This window comes from Malaya genurostris, chromosome 3, assembly GCF_030247185.1.
Source record: "Malaya genurostris strain Urasoe2022 chromosome 3, Malgen_1.1, whole genome shotgun sequence".
Taxonomy (NCBI): Eukaryota; Metazoa; Arthropoda; class Insecta; order Diptera; family Culicidae; genus Malaya; species Malaya genurostris.
The window spans coordinates 18,120,105-18,137,060 of record NC_080572.1 but is presented as its reverse complement, the minus strand read 5'-3'; the positions used below and the strand labels follow the sequence as shown (position 1 = coordinate 18,137,060).

General features: G+C 37.5%; 1 protein-coding gene across 1 annotated transcript in view; it reads right to left on the bottom strand.

Annotated features, from left to right (window-relative positions):
- Window positions 1-16,956, bottom strand: part of LOC131435358 (neuroligin-4, X-linked-like) — a 413,817-nt gene that overhangs the window by 12,343 nt on the left and 384,518 nt on the right. Inside the window, exon 17 of the mRNA XM_058603165.1 lies at window positions 14,067-14,293. Within this exon, the coding sequence (XP_058459148.1) occupies window positions 14,067-14,293 (227 nt within the window). The remainder of the gene's footprint in view (window positions 1-14,066; window positions 14,294-16,956) is intronic.

Here is a 16,956-nt window from a genome sequence, read left to right as displayed (position 1 = left end):
GCAAATTTCTCATGTTGAGTTATGAACGCAGAAAATGGTATAATACACACGGATAAAAATCCATTGCTGGTGCCATGATCAAATCATGGAACATGTCTTCTCATGAAATCATGCCTTCTTAACGGGTTTTTATCCATGTAGGGTTCAAAAAGTTAACAGACATAAAACAAAAACAGTACTATCTTAAAATGTTTAAGAGAAAAAAAATTATGTTTACTTCCGTTTTGTTGACCTACAATCGCACTTCTGATATGATCCAGAGACTTGAATAATTTTTGTAGGTTTATTCATGATCATGGGAACGAAATTCCCAATATAACTTGTTGACTTTATTAGTGTGAAATTGTTTGCGGAATTTTCCGATAACTGAGTGCAGAAGGAAAAATATTTAATGCGGCTTCGCCAAATCGTTTTGTTCGTATGCTTTCCGACCTCGCTACCGCTCGTTCGGACCTAACTGAAGCAAAGAAACCCAGCTTTGAGTAGACCAGGCAAACGAGGCGGTTAAAGGCCTAAAGGTATGCAAGAGGCCACCTCAGCTGGCTTTGTGCCGCCGAGCCATCTTGGCTTCGGTTATGTGGCTGCGCCATATGCAGAGGTATAAAAACAAAAAGATACTTTTGACCCTAAAAAACTTACCATTTCGGCGAATTGGCTTTTTCGGCGAAATGACCCTTTTGGTGAAACAACTATCGGCGAAATGACCCATGATACCTTTCTCATATTATCCATTTTCTCCTATATATTGCAGCAGAAATTCAAAACACTACAATTTAAAAAAGTTTAAAAAAGAGTTTTAATGATTCTGATGCATAATACTACTAGACTTATAAACTACATTTGAATTTATAATTTTGAAAATCGATTCAATCAAATGTGAGAAAGTAAAGTGAGCTCCGTTTTATCACATTTAATTACTATTGTCGGTACATCTGTAACCGGAAGTCAGATCAAAATGAGAATTGACAACTCTGTATGGGACCTTTCGGGGGCGAGCACAAAAAACTGATTTGAAGCGCGAAGCGGTACTTATTTGGGTAAAATGCTGAGATCGAATTGTAAACAATAGTCAGCTGATTTATTGTCGCATTGCATGAAGGACACGAAACCAGAATATAGACTCTGTTCGTCTTGATTTTTATTTGTTTTGTAGCCGACGAAATCACATCATTATCCCAAATGTATGCAATTATATTTTTGTACATACAATACGGATTTCGATATTAGTGCTTCTCTTTGCCAAGCTTGTGTTCAAGATTTGTATGCAAGTTATTTTTATAGCGTTAAGTTTCTCTACCACTACTACCGTTCAGCAATTCCGGTTGAAGTGATGAACTTTTTCTCATTAATAATCAAGTTCATCTTTTATAAATTATAAATTAATCTTATGCACTCAAAATTTACCCTGAGGTAGTTGAAAATTTCTTAGGCGAAAACGACATAACATCGAATTTTACCCGAACTCGCATGACACAAGAACAAAGCATACCAATTAAAGCTTCAAATCGTTTAATAGCTCTTTCTGTCTTGCTGTCTAGCAACAACCTACCTCTGACATGTTACACGTAGGACTGAAACGTGAGCTATAATTTCGCTTCTATTTATAGATTCGTGTGCTACCAACAGCTTCGCTTTTGCATCGATTGACGAATCATAGCGATGCTTTCCCTTTGATAGATCGCTTACTCCTTCAAAAGCGTCGTATATGGCAGGGAAATCCCGTATGCCGGAGATTTTAAGCAGACAAAATAGGACACTGCTAGTTATCAATCAACATTTCAATGATATGTAATTGAAAATACACGGCTATGAACATTCAAATCAATACGTACATATATTTCTAATCAAATGATGAAATAATATTAATAATTGGTACAAAATAGACTGAGCTGTAAGTGTTTAAAACCTGACAACATTTCTACGAGTATTTTTCCTTGAGTTTCTGAAATAAAGAAAATAAAGATGTGTTACACATCAAAACTGCTCCAATGTAGTTGATAGTTGAATGAACCGAGTTTTACTATATCGGTATCCAGTTTTCGGTATCGAAAATATTAGAAATAGTGGAGAAAATGTAGCTCACAAAACTCGTTTTGCGAATAATTATTATCTTGTTGTATATGTTGTGCCACTTACATTGCGGGAATCTTTTCGCCAAGATCGCAAAACATCTGTGTGATTGAACACATACAAAAAATATGGAGTTGGTTTTCGCGGAGATGACTGTGACTATCTTATGTCGTTTTTAGCTTGATACCAAGCTTGTTTGAAGCCCGTTTCGAACCTAGTTTCAACGTTATTGATCTGAAATTCTAGTCAGCTTCGAACCTGATTCTTATATCAGGTTTGCTCAGACCCTCGTTACTAACTGCGAATTCAACACAGCTTCGTGAAAGTATTTGTTTGAGGCAACTACTATGGGTCAAATGAGAAACCTTATGGTATATTACTATTGAATTTTATCCATAATCCGATTTTGAAACTACAGGATGAAGTGTGTTTAAAATTTCAAAATTTGTTTCAAAGCTGTTTTAATTTATAGATTTTGAACGATGCGTGCTTTGTTCTATTTCATACACGCTATAAAGAAAACGGAACGGTTACGGATGTCTGCTACTGGTGCGTGATTTTGGTAAAGAACGGTGCTGCGGTTGATACAAATTTTAACTATTTCATGATAAGTGCTACCGAAAGAATATAAGAATGTCAATGAATTGGAATTTGTTTGTAAAAGTGAAGATAAATACGAATTTCAAGCTTTGCAATGAATATGCAATTTTTGCCCGTAGTACAGTAATACCGTGCCGGTGGTGTAGTGATGTCAATATTAATAATAATAATAATAATAATAATAATAATAATAAAAATAATAATAATAATAATAATAATAATAATAATAATAATAATAATAATAATAATAATAATAATAATAATAATAATAATAATAATAATAATAATAATAATAATAATAATAATAATAATCCCCCTACATATTTTATGCTGCTGATAGCTTGACATACATATGCAAAAGTAACAGAAACGCAAGCTCGCTTGTTGGATTTCGTTTAATTGGTTAAATCGAAATAGAGCATGAGATATTAAGTCTAGGTTCAAAACTGTTCCAATTTGTAGGTCATATTTGTTGCTGGCAAACAAACCAACTTCGGCTATTCAGGTCATCTGAATCCGGTTTCGGAAGAATTGGAAATAGTGATAAAAAATGTAAAACTTCACTTTTCTTCAAGATGGCCATATCTATTTTCACAAACTTATAGGTTCAATGGAAAAGTCTTACAGTTTCGTACGAAACTCCTGAATTTGTTGTGAATACTACTACCGCCTATGGAACTACAGGGTAAACAAGATTTGTAGATTTGGTTAGATTAAGTCCGAACAAATTTTCATATTTCTATTCAATGAACAGTGTTTTTGCGAATGATGTCATGAGTAATATGAGAATACTCCACTAGGTGGATTAAAAAAGATTTTTTTTTATTCAAGAGTCAATGAAAAGTAATTTGAGAAGTCCACAATAATAATTATGAGAATATGAATGATATGACGGAAGCATCATTACACTACTAGGGGGATTGTAAGAGGTTGTTTATCTACATATCAGCCAATAATTCCGGATCCCGAAGTCATATTCAAATAAAAATTAGGAATTTTTTCATGGAACTGTAAGATCTTTCGTTAGAATTTAAGTTTGTGGAAATCGGTTTAGTCATCTCCGAGGAAAGTGAGTGCACAAAAATGTTACATACATACAGATATTTTGTGTACTCGACAAACTAATTCGAACGGTAACTCGACCTTACGAACCTCGGTTCAAAATTCAGCTTCTTTATGAAAAAGGCACAACATCATCGCTGCTATTATTTCGACAGTACACTAATATTGTTTAGTTCAATTTTACTCAGTAATTATTACATCTTATAACGATTTTTCAATAGCCGAACTGCAAAATATGTTAATTCTACCGATAGATCAATGAAAAGATACATTTTTTTGACAGCAGTACCTGAGTAACAAAGCGTCACATTTTGCTGAGAATTCGCTTGAAAATTACTTGCGTTACTTTAATATCTGAGATCGGTAATCAAATTTAGGTGTGTGAGGATCATTTTTCAGATGTTTCGGTAGTACAAGTGCTGATCTGTATGCATGGTATGGTTACAGTTTTGTATGTGATGTACACACTCCAGTGTTAACGAACGAATCAGTACTTGACATTTTTTTCGATTTTACGAACTATTTTAGAAACTATTATCTTGTTGGTGTACAGGGATTCTCGTTAAGTGTAGTGCATGACAAATTTTGTTGACATATAAAAGTTTCTTATCCGTGTGAAGAACAGGTTAGGTTAATATCTGAAACCGAAAACTATAGTGGCATAACTTGCAAAACCATTTCAAATGGCCATTAGATCCGTTTTCTCCGCACAACAGCAATGCTATTTTTCTTTTAGTCGGAATTGTTAACCGACTACGAACAGCATCGACCACGCATGTACACATTTGCAATGATTGGAATGGAAGTGTAGGCAGCTTATAACAAAACTTTACTCTCCAGGGTATAGTAAAGAAATGAGATATGCCACATGGACCAACAGATGAAAATAATACCGACCGATGCTAACGAATGGAACCGGGTTGTATAATGGAAAGCCATGACTTTCTCCGGAGAACTGTAGAAGCACTATTAGATTTGGTAAATTGAAGTTGCCTCCGAGCAGATTTTCTTCTTACAGAGGTCCCAACCAAAACTCACTGGCAATTAATTTCTTGTTATATTGCACTATGGAGATGCTATATGATGAAAGCTTTGCTCTGATGCTACTGTTAAGGCTAAATAAACTATTTCCTGAATTCAACCCAAAAATGCCTATTCCGAATATGTCTATTTTGCTTCGGTTTTTGTCTCCGTTGATTTGATTCAGAATAAGCATCCCACCCACTTTTAATACATCATCCTGATGGACACTTTTATAAGGCGTACCTCTTAGTTGTTGATGTGATTGAGATTGAATGCTCACATTTCAACGTTTCTATGTTACACTCGTCGACAGATTGATGTCGGCTTACCGGCTTACAGTATATTTGTGGAGTTCAGATAATACAAGGATGTGAATATTTTCAGACAGTCACATTATTTTCATTCTCGTTCAAACGAGTATCTGTCAAACCACGGCAAGATAAAGGTGTAATTTTATTCAAATTTTATGATCATACAGTTTCGTTCCGTTAGTTTTTTGTACAGTGAGTACGGGAAATGAGCTTGCTTCTTCTTCCTAATATACACATTTGAATTCCAATCCGAAGTGATACGAAAAACCCCTGGCCCATACAGGGTCTGGTAAATACCTGAAACGAGATGAAATATAAATTCTAATTGATATTCGCTGTCTTTTTGCTCATTTGACCAACCTGGCAAAAATCGAGGTTCCTGAGTTTCAGTTTTATCTCATACGAAATCATTAAATATGTATTTCCGTCCTCTGACAAAAAATGGGGTTAGAGATATGTATCAAATTGCATTCAAAGCTGCTTTCTCATCCTCATCGGAGGTTGAAAAAATCTTGGTGATCGAACCCAGGTAGGCTGCGTGATATCAAATTGAATACTATGATTGTTTCCTCTTGAGAGCATTTGTAATGATAACGAACATAATTTTTAAATAAATTGCTTTAAGTTCTGTAATTGTTTATTTCTGAGTTTTTTAATCTTTTCACAGTTTTCTATAAAAAATAATTGAATTGATGCAAATATCTAACTTAGACGATTTGAACTGTTCCAATAAATCTTAGTAAATATCCACACTGGACCCAGCCACGTACTGGTGATTTAGAAAACAGCTAATGAAAAGTATGCAAAGTCATCCCCGATTCCGATTTGGATTTCATGTGAGTGTGCTCAGGGGATGGCAAACCCTAAGGAAGCGAAGGATTTTTTTACCTCTAGATGGGAAACAAGGATGCTACTGTACAACAGGGGTTCTGCTCGGAATCTGATCTTCTGCGGTGGGACGAAAAAGTTTTCATTTGAGCAGGGACCATTTGGGAATTAAATGAGCATGAGAAGTGATCTTTTATTGAGAGTTTACAAAACTTAAATAGGAGTTTAAATACAAGTCTCACAGCTCTTACACGTTCTGAATAAACAAGAGAAATTGACTTGAGTGGGAATGTATCAAATAAATTAATTAAAAACAATTCTAGTCAACACATTGAACAGATTTCCTATGATAATTGTGTTTGTTTGCGCAGTTAGCCAGGATGTTGCGATTGTTGTTGAAAACTGAAACACAACACATTTTCTCTCGTCTCAGATTTGAAAGAATGTTGACCATGAATTAATTTAATCTCCAAAGAAACGTTTCTGTTTTTATCACTATATATATATATATATATATATATATATATATATATATATATATATATATATATATATATATATATATATATATATATATATATATATATATATATATATATATATATATATATATATATATATATATATATATATATATATATATATATATATATATATATATATATATATATGTATGTATATACTTTTGCCTAATTACGTCCTCCTGGACCGAGTTCGTTTACCTGTTCGCCTTTTTGTACCGCGGGTCATTGAAATGCACTAATTGCAAACAATTGGGACATACAGCATCCCATTGTTGCAATAAATCCCGTTGTGTAAAGTGTGGAGGGAGTCATGCGAATAACTCCTGCGGTGGAGACATTGGAACGTGTCTCCACTGTAAAAAGGGGTGGCATGACCTCTCTGATTGTCCCGCGTACAAATTGAGTTAGAATCAAATGAAGCGTTCACTTAAGTAACATTCCAAGCGCTCATTTGCGGTAAAATTGAAATGTGCTACGCCACCTACCAAAAATCCTTACGCTTACTTGTCAACTGACGAGAGGGAATATGATGACCCCCTCGAAGGTACATCTTCGGCTGTCCCTCATAGCTCATCAATCAGAAAGAGGAGAAATATATCTTTTCATAAGCTCCCTACTAAGGGTTCGAAGATGTCTTTAGAGGGGGCTCCTAACACTACAGCATCAAGAAGTGGTGCCAAAAAACCGGAGAAAAAAGCTCCAGGTCTTGGAAAATTAAATTCTGTGCAAGAATTTTGACCACTTCCTGGGACCTCAAAATCCCCGAAAGTCCCTAAAAATCAATCATAAAATTTACCAAATACTGGGTTTGTTAAATTATCTGATATCGTGTACTGGATCATGACTGCCTTCAATATTTCAGAATCTCCTAAAAGTCTAATAATGGCTTTCATTGCTACAGTTAGAACATTTTTGAAGCAGTTGACTGCAAAATGGCCCCTTCTTTCAGCGATCGTATCCTTCGATGGCTAAGTCACCCCCCGAGGTCACGGATACAATCACTGTTATTCAGTGAAATTACATAAGTATCATCCCAAAAATAGACCCTTTCAAACTATTAGTAAACAATCTAAAATGTGGCGCATTAGCATTGTACGAAACTTGGCTAACTTCTGAAACACCCTTTAACTTCCACTGGTTTAACACCATTTTATATTCCTCCAAGAGCCTCGGTTGGGCATCGGCGGCTCAGTTATATCATAGAGCTCCTTCCCGCACCGACGTTGGTTTTAGGAGACTTTAACTCACAAGGTACGGGATGGGGCTGTCTTCACGACGATAACAGATCAGCTATGATCCATGATATTTGCGACAACTTCAATATGACAATCTTGAATACGGGAGAAATGACACGATTTACTGCACCACCAGCAAGACCAAGTGCGCTGGATTTATCCCTTTGCTCGATATCGCTACGGGTGGATTGCAAGTAAAAGGTGATCCCAGATCCCCACGGTAGCGATCATCTACCTATCGTAATTTCAATCGCTTGCGGATTAGGACCATCGGAGACAATCTATGTTTCGTATGACCTCACACGAAATATCGATTGGAAATGCTAACATACGCAAATTCGATATCTGAGAAACTAGAAACAACACAAGAACTTCCTCCGGAGGAAGAGTACACGTTTTCGGCTGGCTTGAATCTCGAATCCGCGATTCAAGCTCAGACGAAACGTGTACCACGTGCGAAAACTAACATCCGTCCTCCCAATCCGTGGTAAGACAAAGAGTGCTCATCACTGAACGCGGAAAGAACCTCAGCGTTCAAACAGTTTAGAGCCAATGGAACACCTGATAATTATCGTAATTACGCGACACAAATGAAGAACTTGATTAAAGCAAAAAACGCGATTACTGGCGAAGGTTTGTTGACGGATTAACAAAAGAAACATCGATGAGCACTCTTTGGAACACAGCCCGACGAATGCACAACAAAAACACCACGAACGAATGCGAGAAATATTCTAACCGCTGGATATTCGATTACGCTAAAAAAGTATGCCCAGACTCTGCTCCAGAGGATCTCCCGGGCCGTCAAATACAAACGAAACACCGTTTTCGATGGTAGAGTTCTCACTTGCGCTCTTATCGTGTAACAAAAAAGCTCCGGGGTTAGACAAAATGAAATTCAACTTGTTGAAAACTTTGCCTGACTCTGCCAAAAGACGTTTATTGAATTTATTTAATAAGCTTCTTGAGGATAAAATTGTCCCACATGACCGGAGACATGTAAGAGATATTTCCATTCAAAAACCAGGGAAACCAGCACGCTTAGATAACCTGCCGATGACAGCGTTGTGTCTATTATAGGACCCAAAGCTGCAGATCTCCAAGGACCATTGCAAGATACCGTCGAAAACTTGTCGACATGGGCTCTTCAAATGGGTATCTACGGAGAAAACTGATCTGGTTGTATATTCAAGGATGCGAGAACCAGCACAGTTACAGCTTCAACTAGGGGGTGGAACCATAGCTCAGGTCTTCACATTTAAACATCTCGGGGTCTGATTCGACTCCTAAGGCACCTGGAGATATTACATTAGGCATCTGAAATAAAAATGCCAGCAGAGAATCAATTTTCTTCGCACAATAACCGGAACTTGGTGAGGTGCCCACCGAGGAGACCTGCTCAGGCTGTACCAAACAACGATATTGTCTGTAATGGAATATGGATGTTTCTGCTTCCGATCCGCCGCGAACACCCATTTCATTAAACTGGAAAGAATTCAGTATCGTTGTTTGCGTATTGCCTTAGGTTGCATGCAGTCGACTCATACGATGAGTCTCGAAGTGTTCGCGGGTGTCTTACCGTTGAAAAATCGATTCTGGGATCTCTCATATCGATTGCTTATCCGATGCGATATCTTGAATCCGATGGTGATTGAAAACTTCGAAGGCTTGTCGAGCTCAATTCTCAAACCCGTTTTATGTCCTTGTATTTTGATTACATGGCTCAGAATATTATTCCTTCTTCGTTCGTTTCCAAACGTGCTCATTTTTTTGATACTTCTAATTTTACTGTGTTTTTCGACACATCCATGAGAGAAGAGACTCGTGGAATTCCGGATCACATACACCCTCAAGTAGCCTCTAATATCTTTCATAATGAAATTAAAAACAGCCAACTGTGAAAAGGTGTTTAACACTAACGGATAAAACATCAACAGGTCCACAGGCTTCGGCATCTTCAATCAGAACATCACCGCTTCGTACAAACTCAGTGATCCGGCTTCAGTTTACGTCGTAGAGCTAGCTGCTATTCAGTACACTCTCGAGATCATTGGAACATTGCCCAAAGACCATTACTTCATTGTCACGGACAGTCTAAGTTCAATAGAAGCACTCCGGGTAATGAAGACAGGAAAGTATCCTCCATATTTCCTGGGGAAAATATGGGAACATTTGAGAACTTTATCTAAACGGTCTTATTTAATATCGTTAGTCTGGGTCCCTTCGCATTGTTTAATTCCTGGCAATGAAAAGGCAGACTCATTGGCTAAGGTGGGCGCATTAGAAGGTGATATTTATGAAAGACCAATCTGATTATATGAATTTTTCAGTATCTCTCGTCAAAAAACTCTCGAAAGTTGGCAAATTTCATGGAGCAATGGCGAACTTGGACTATGGCTACATTCCATTATCCTTAGGGTATCGACGAAACATTGGTTCAGGTGGATCAACGTGAGCCGCGATTTCATTCGTGTTATGTCGCGGCTCATGTCAAATCACTACACTTTCAACACACATCTCCGGCATGTTGGGCTCGCGGAGAGCGGTCTCTGCACCTGTGACGACGGTTATCAGGACATCGAGCTTGTCGTGTGGTCGTGCGTAGAGTGTCGCGACGCCAGGTCGAAGCTACTGGACTACCTTAGGGCCCCAGGTAGACCGCCCGAGGTTCCAGTTCGGGATGTGTTGGCGAGTCGGGATAGTCCATATATGTTTCTCATATACCATTTCCTCAAACACATTAATATGGAATTGTAATCTGTTATATCTCGCTCATAAAGTATAATCTCCACCTACAGGTTCAACACTTACATCCGCCCGATTCTCTCTTTCCCCGTCCCTGTCCACCATCTTCATTGGAACTAACAAGTTCTTTATTTTTTGTCACTAACTTTTTCGTTCCCCCTTTCCCCGTCTCTTCACCATCTCGATGGTAACTAATTAGATCTCTGTAGTTTTCAGACATTTTCTTTCCATACCCCCTTTTCACCACGCTTTCCACAATATTTACTTTTATTCATTCTTTTTCGTAACATCACCATCACTATTTTTAATTATACTACTTTTATCCCTCTAACTGGCAACTCTTATTGAAAATAAACGGAAAAATTCAAACTATCTCAACTCATTCCCATGTCGACTCAATACTTAGCTTTTTGCAGCATCACCGAACGCAATATGTCGTTTCGTTTTGACGTGACAACTGATTTTGTGAGAAACTACCGACTGTGAACTGTGGCTTGCAAGTAAGAGGACTTATTGATGTATTATGTATCATTATGTGCCATTTATGGATGAAATTCCATGCTTATACAAGAACACAGGTAATAAGGAAGGTCAACATACCACCCTGGGCATACAAATATGGGTTCAATATCACTTTCTGGGGATATATTCGATGATATCACCAAGAGCCAAAGCTTTAGATTATTTGCTTATATGTAAATTATGGAATTACTGAAAAATCACAAGTTTACCCCTTCAACGACCATAAGATGTGCAGGACGAAATGTGTCAGTACAAGACAATATTTTATCTATTGGGGGTGTAAAGTAAGAGAATATCACCAGAAAAACATAGCAGAGTGCATAAGTTTGCTATAATTTCATGGAAAATATTTTTCCCTATGATTCTTAAAAATAAATAAAAGAAGAGTTGGGTTTATTATATCGTAGTCTAATTTATTGCTTTAATTATCCGAATAGTAAAATAAATAGTTAGTTATGGCATTCTACGAAACGAGTATTTGTACTTGTATTGTATTGCGAAACGATTTCATGTACTTGTGATTTGTATTGCACATAACACATTTATTATGTGTTCTATTTTCCATACGTCATTTTGCACAAACTTTTTTAGTGCAATACAGATTGATAATTATTTTTACTTATTCGTTCAGAAACACAATTGTCGCCTTGGAAATAAGTTTTCTTTTACATTCAGTAAAAAAAAACATCGATTTAATAATAATTGAAGGATCTATAACGATTTTTAAAGAAGGGAAACATATTTCCTTTGAGCGTTAAGGGGTTGATTGGAACCTTGACGGCGCCTATTGTCAAATGCCATCATGAGCTAAAAATATCATCATGGAGATTTCTAGTCATAGAAAAAGCTGATAATGCTTGCATTCTGTGATTATATTTACACCGGTTTCACAGTGCAAAAGCAGAATAAAGCAATATTCTATTTTCTCAAATAAACACACAAGCTCAGATTTCTATTGAGATTGTCATGCACACTAATTGGCAAACGATATTTATCTTCTTCTTTTAAATTTAGAGGCTCGGGTCTGTCTGTCTATAGTATCCCAAGTACACACACACTCACTTTATTTACGATTCGCCCACTCTAACATGAGTCAACATTTCAAATATATAGACATCAATTTTCCAGTCGTCTCTCAGAGATGATATATGGCATTAAAAGTTGGTAGGAGAAGGCTCGTGCCATGTGTATTGTAATAGCGGTTTAGCCTGTATTGAATCAGTTTTACAAAAAGGTCAACCTTTCTTGTCGCTGATTGTTATCTCTTTTCCTCCCACTTCCGTTACCGAACCAGTACGCACACCATTATTCACTGTTGTAAGTGTCCTTGAATGGACTTTCCATGAAGCAAGTCCATCGAAATGGGCAAAAGAAAAACCGACAATCCGTAAAAACAAACAGAACAACGAGGTTCCACATGTGGTTTCCTTATTTCTTCCTGCGGTAGCGTCTTTGTGTTGGTTCTGGCCCCGTCGCCATTTAACTGATAGTAATCTTAATCGTAATGGGCTAATTTGATGGAAAAGCTTTTGAGCATGTTCGGTTTCAACCGGAAACGGCAGTCAAAAAGCCAGAGTGTGGACCCTCTTTGAACGGGAAAAATAATTTCAATATAAAAGGTGAAGCTTTGTATTAACCGACCGTGGTTTTTGTTCTTAATATTTTTCGTTTCGTGAGACTTCGTATAACAGACAAAGTATGCATTCAAGGTATCCGAAAAAGGCGGATCATGGGTGTGTTCTCAGATGTTAGTTGCATCACTTTTATCTGAAATGTATGAGAAGTGAGGTAGTGAAGAAAATTATACTGGAAGTACTGCACATGTTTAGAATAGTCCTTTGAAGAATATTGATCTATGCCTGGTGAACGACCACAACCGATTAAAGTCGGGGTTAAATGAACGATACTTAAAAAAATATCCTTGATCTGTGACGATATTGGTAAAAGTGATAGAAATTTTTTAATCTTTTCGAAGAAACGTCATGGGCGTAAACGAGTGACAACTGACTACTGGTCGCCGCAGAATGTGAGTATTTTAGGGTTTGCTAGTTTGTACATAAAGCACATATTTTTATTAGATTTCTTAATACCTTCCGCTTATCAGTGCTTAGAGCAGTTCAAATTTAATTGCCATCCATGTATACCTAGCAGTTCAATTTAAACCAGACACAAAGCTTACACGATGTAACCCTTTAAAGATATTGCACCAAGAAATGACAATAACAATTATAATAATTTCCTTCTTCACTCTAAGTTAGCTTAGGTTGCATGGTGATCATTATGTACTGAAACCAAAGAGCACCATGTTTATTTTCAGTTGTTTTTTTATCATTCACGGAACTCTTACGGGTAGTCAAGAACACTTATTTAACAGACTTATGAGATTTTATTACTGATATTAGATGGATATTTTATTATACTTTGATCAGTAATGATGTTGAGTTGTTAAAGATCTTTCTAAAGACCGAGTCGCAGATGCGAGAAATCAGAGTGGCATTTGTTTCTGGAGGATCATAATGATTTATGAGATATAGATGAATTATGCAAGAGTCAATATAGTTTCAACATCAGTTGAAATAAAATAAATAGGTTATCCTAACATACGTTCGCCACCGCCACCATATTTCATACAAAAAAAGAAAATCAATGTTACATTTGTCACAATGTTTAATGCGTGTACTTCGAACGATGAGAAATATCATCACATGATGTCACGTGTATAATTTTGCGGACATTTTGAGGACATGCATGCGTTTCGTGCATACCAATCTAGTAGAAAAGTAGTCACCAGTGGCAACCGGCAGGACGCGGATATAAATCATCACAATGTTTTATGGCCTATGCAGGACAGGATTTTTTTCCCTGAGTTCCATGAATCTGGTGGTCAACATGACAATATCGGTTCACTGCACAGCGGGCAGAAAATCTGATGATTTTTCATTGGATGATTTGATTTGTTTGGTTTCATACTTTTACTGCAGAATGCATGGAATAAGAACAGTAGGGTGGTGCCATAGAATTTCTAAATGGTACCTCTGATGACCACAACCATTGACCTATGAAATGCTTTAGTGATGAAAAATATGGAATCATCGATACGATTAAACAGCACGATTAACGTTTCTCGTAGTACCCCTCCGACTCACCTGTTGTTTGTAAGATAAACTTCCGGACCGTCCCAAACTAGCAGTCGTCGGGTTGGGATCCTTTGTTAGTTCTACACCCTGCGGTGACTGTTGCTGCTGCTGAAGAAGATGATGCTGATGATTGTTGCCCGAGTTCCGTTTCGGAAGCGTTGCATAGCTCGGAGGGGGTTCATGGCTTCGTTTTGCTTTGGTTGGAGACGGGCTCGGTATTGTCGTCAGTGGAATATCTGGAGGAAGGATGAAATAAGAACAGATAAACACTTACAATACATGTCTGCTGTAACAGTTTTGAATAAATTTATGGGATCTGGTGATAAATCTTTAATTGACATTGAGGAAGTTATTTCTACCTATAACCAATAAGGACCAAATATCTTAAAACTATTTTCCGACAAAGACAGTAATGTAGAAATTAATGGTACACCAACATTTCTTAATATGATAATTTTTTTGTTAGAGCTGTTAACAGAACGAAATGAATTGCTTTTCGAAAAAAGATCACGTTAAGTTGCTGGAAATTATATATGGATCGATAATAGAACTAAAATAAAGCGAGATGTAAAAATTGTCATCGGCGACATAAATGCCCAGGTAGGAAGAAAGGTAATGTTCAACCGGTAACTAAGCCGAACTACATCGAACAATAACAACAATATGGTATCCAGAAGCAATTTTTCCCTACAAGGACATCCACAAAACTACCTGTAGATTACTTGACCAACAGACCGAAAATCAAATCGATGGCAAATTTTTCTCGGGCATAACAATGCTCGCACCTCCCGCAGTGCGAATATACATTCGGACTACTATTTGGTTGCAATATACTCAAAAGTTTCGACGGTGGTAACACACGTTGAAACCAAACGTCGTGGTTCAACATTGAGCAGCTTCGGTATGCTTTAGTAGCTCATAATTACGCACAGCAGTTGGCATTACCAACGGAAGAGATCTTGAAGATGGCAGGAGATATATACGTTCGCCTTAGGAAGCGGATGCCTGATGGATCCGAACGTATGAAACAACTGGTTCGACGACGAAAGCGAGCAGTTAGTGACCTAGAAGAATGCAGCTTTGGCGAGCAAGCTGCAAAACCGAACAGGAGCCAACAAGGAGCAATACAGACAGACGCGGAACAGACTAAACATGCTATCCCGTAGAAAAAATGTCAGCAGGAAGGCCGAGATCGTCAAGCGATGGAATAACTGTTTCATGCCGATGACATAAGAACGTTCTACGAGAAGATGAACCGTTCGCACAGAGGTCATGCGCATCAGGACGATATATGCAAGCAATGGCATACCAAGGAAAATCTGCACTCGGGGCGAAACTTGATTTTCCGCTCCCATCGTTGGTTAAAGAACAAAAAAAATAAAAGTTTTCCTAACCTCCACCTCTGGTATGTTTTACGATTTACAGGAATAAACTCGAGTTCCTCTGAAACTGGCCGTGTTTTACGGCAAGATGGTGGACTTTCGTGTTCGTTATTCAACATTGTTTTGGAAGGTGTGATAAGAAGAGCGGGGATAAACACGAGTGGCACGATTTTCATAAAGTCCGCTCAGCTCCTTGGTTTTGACATTATTGCACGCAGCTTTGAGAAGATGCAAGATACGTACATAGGACTGTGGACCCTTCCTACCTACCGATGCTGGCGACGAACAGTCATGAATCGAGTTGAATCGAGACGCCTCTTATATACAGCAGAGACCTGCGTGGCCTACAACCAGAGCTGCTATATGTCACTATAGCAACTTTGCACGATACAGGTTGGAAAACTTATGTCACTAGACTACTGCCAACCATGCTATACAAATCCCCATCTATTGAGTTTCTGAGAGCCGATCTGTCAGAACTTAAATTCTCTTGATATTACACTCACCAGGACGCTCATTGATTGCCGATGCGATTGATATTACCTTCATTTCTTCTGTCACTGATTGATTACGATGTGACTAAATATTAATCAAACATCATAAACATGGAATTAAGAATGAAAGAGAAAACAAAAAAGTCGCCTGTATTTGACTGAGTATACTTGTACTTGGTCATAGAACTATCGAGCCTCAAATCTATTCCAATCGGAAATCATTATCAGTAGACGGTCAAACGATTTGATATTCCGCCTATTCTTTCCAGAATCGAAGAAAATTATTTTGAAGAATACCACATATGAGAGTATGATTTATATGAGAAAAGCATCATTGCACCACTAAATGGATTAAAACAAGTTTTTTCTATTCTGGATATCGAGTAAACACTTGAGGGTTTACACTTCTTTTTGTTATAATTAACAGATTTAAATTTTAAACTGACGTTAATTATTCATCTAGCACTACAACACTCGTGAATGTGACCTTGATTCCACTATATTATAGTTTCTTTACTGTGTCGTTCCTATTGTCACGAATTAGTAATATTACATTTACCATTTCGTGACATAATTGACTACAAAGTTTCTTCTAGTACAAAGTGAATGTGATCAAATAGTCTTTATCATCAAAAAATATGTTTTGCACAGTTACTAGCTGCTCGGCCACCAATGGGAATTGATCTTCAATGTCAACTTCTCTTTCTGAGCAGCCTAGATAGCCGTGTAGTGTCGGTAGTGGCTCTCAAATGTCTAAGAATAACACTACGATCTATCTGTCCCGGTGGTATAAGTCCACCAAACAGATAAACCGTATAGAACCCGGCAGATTTCTTTCAACTAAGAATTGATCCACTGGTTTTCTTTGTAGTGTCGTAAAATGCCACTAAAACGGGAGCTGGCAAGTCAAGGTTTATTTCCGTGCCGATGACTGAATGGTTTATTTCCGTGCCGATGTACTTCATAGCATCTGATATGTAACTGTCTCGCATTGACACAACTACGTATCTGGGTTTTTGGTTT